The following is a 1,188-nucleotide window of genomic DNA, read 5'->3' on the forward strand; positions in this document are numbered from 1 at the left end:
GGGCAGAATGCACGGGGAGCCTTCACTATTCTGCCTCTGCAGGCCGCGACTGACATATTTAGGGTCCGGAGCAAAGCTCTGTGTTGGGGGCATGATCCCGTTGAGGTACACTGGAAGGCTCTTTGGGCTCGGGGTGCGGGAACTACTGCCGGATAAAGGTTCTCTAGGAGGTACTTTCGGAGGTCGGTCATCATCGCTGTTGGCTCCCGATGACACTTCGGCTGACCAGCGGCGGTAGTCTCCCGTCTTGATTGGTCGTGGTGGAATTGGAACTCTGGGAGGAACTTCCGGTTTATCCAGGCCTTGTGTGTTCCGGTGGTGACTGGACAGTCGGAAGGAGGTGGGTTTGTTAAAGCAGCCAGCGGGGCCGGAATGGGAGCGCCGCAGCTTCCTTTGCGTACGTTCCTGCTGTCGGAGACAGTTTTGCTGCTGTTGCTGTTGGTGGTGGTCACGGAGCTCCTGTTCCCTCTGCTGAGTTTCCTGCTCCTGCCTTGGCTTTTGCGGCTGCGGCTTCTGCTGGGATGTTGGACCTTCAAAGTATGCATAGTTAATCCGTCCACAGCCCCTAATCTGTCCACAACTCCTCCGACTGGGCATTCCGTAGCGGAACGGAGAGAGTTTGGAGCAATGTTCGGAAACTAGACAGCGATTGTCATCTCCATTGAAGAACTCTACCTCACTGTCCATAGCCTGATCCGGGGAAAGCTCCGCTGAGCCGGGAATTGGGGGAAGGGGTTTGGTGACTCGGCTGGGCGTCTGGGGGGGACTGATGCGGTCGGATACCGTTAGACGTTGAAAGCAGGGAACCACTTGGTCGTCTTCGGCAGGGTCTGTGTGCAAGGTGAGCTGGGAAGGTCTGGGCTTTTTGGGGGGCAAGGGCTGTCCTCCTGGGCTGTTTGGTGATTGAAGAGGAGTCTGCTGTTCTGTTTGAATGGGAAGGTGGTAGAGAATAAGAATATAGCAGTTTTTAAGATTGAAATTAATAAATTGTTCTTTTATGCAAATTATGAAACCTAAAAAACCTAATTGTCGTGGCACAGAAATTGCACTTCACCTTGAAGCTTATGACTTTCTCCAGCATTATTAAACACTATTTACATTACATTTGGCAGACGCTTTCATCCAAAGTGACTTACATCCAAGATCTGTGCATTCTTTGGAAATCGAACCCATGACCTTGCACCTTGT

At 52.0% G+C, this 1,188-nt stretch overlaps 1 protein-coding gene across 1 annotated transcript; it reads right to left on the reverse strand.

Moving 5' to 3' along the window:
* Positions 1 to 3: 3 nt before the first annotated feature.
* Positions 4 to 1,153, reverse strand: LOC107736087 (ERBB receptor feedback inhibitor 1-like; the record flags this gene model as incomplete). The annotated part of the gene is made up of 2 exons (XM_016547590.1): positions 1,137 to 1,153; positions 4 to 1,048 (listed from the first exon to the last, which is right to left on the reverse strand). Coding segments are annotated over exons 1-2 (1,062 nt in total), but the record flags the coding sequence as incomplete, so codon positions are not given.
* Between the last annotated feature and the right edge of the window lie 35 nt (positions 1,154 to 1,188).

This window comes from Sinocyclocheilus rhinocerous, unplaced genomic scaffold, assembly GCF_001515625.1.
Source record: "Sinocyclocheilus rhinocerous isolate Xijiao unplaced genomic scaffold, SAMN03320098_v1.1 C36483351, whole genome shotgun sequence".
Classification (NCBI taxonomy): Eukaryota; Metazoa; Chordata; class Actinopteri; order Cypriniformes; family Cyprinidae; genus Sinocyclocheilus; species Sinocyclocheilus rhinocerous.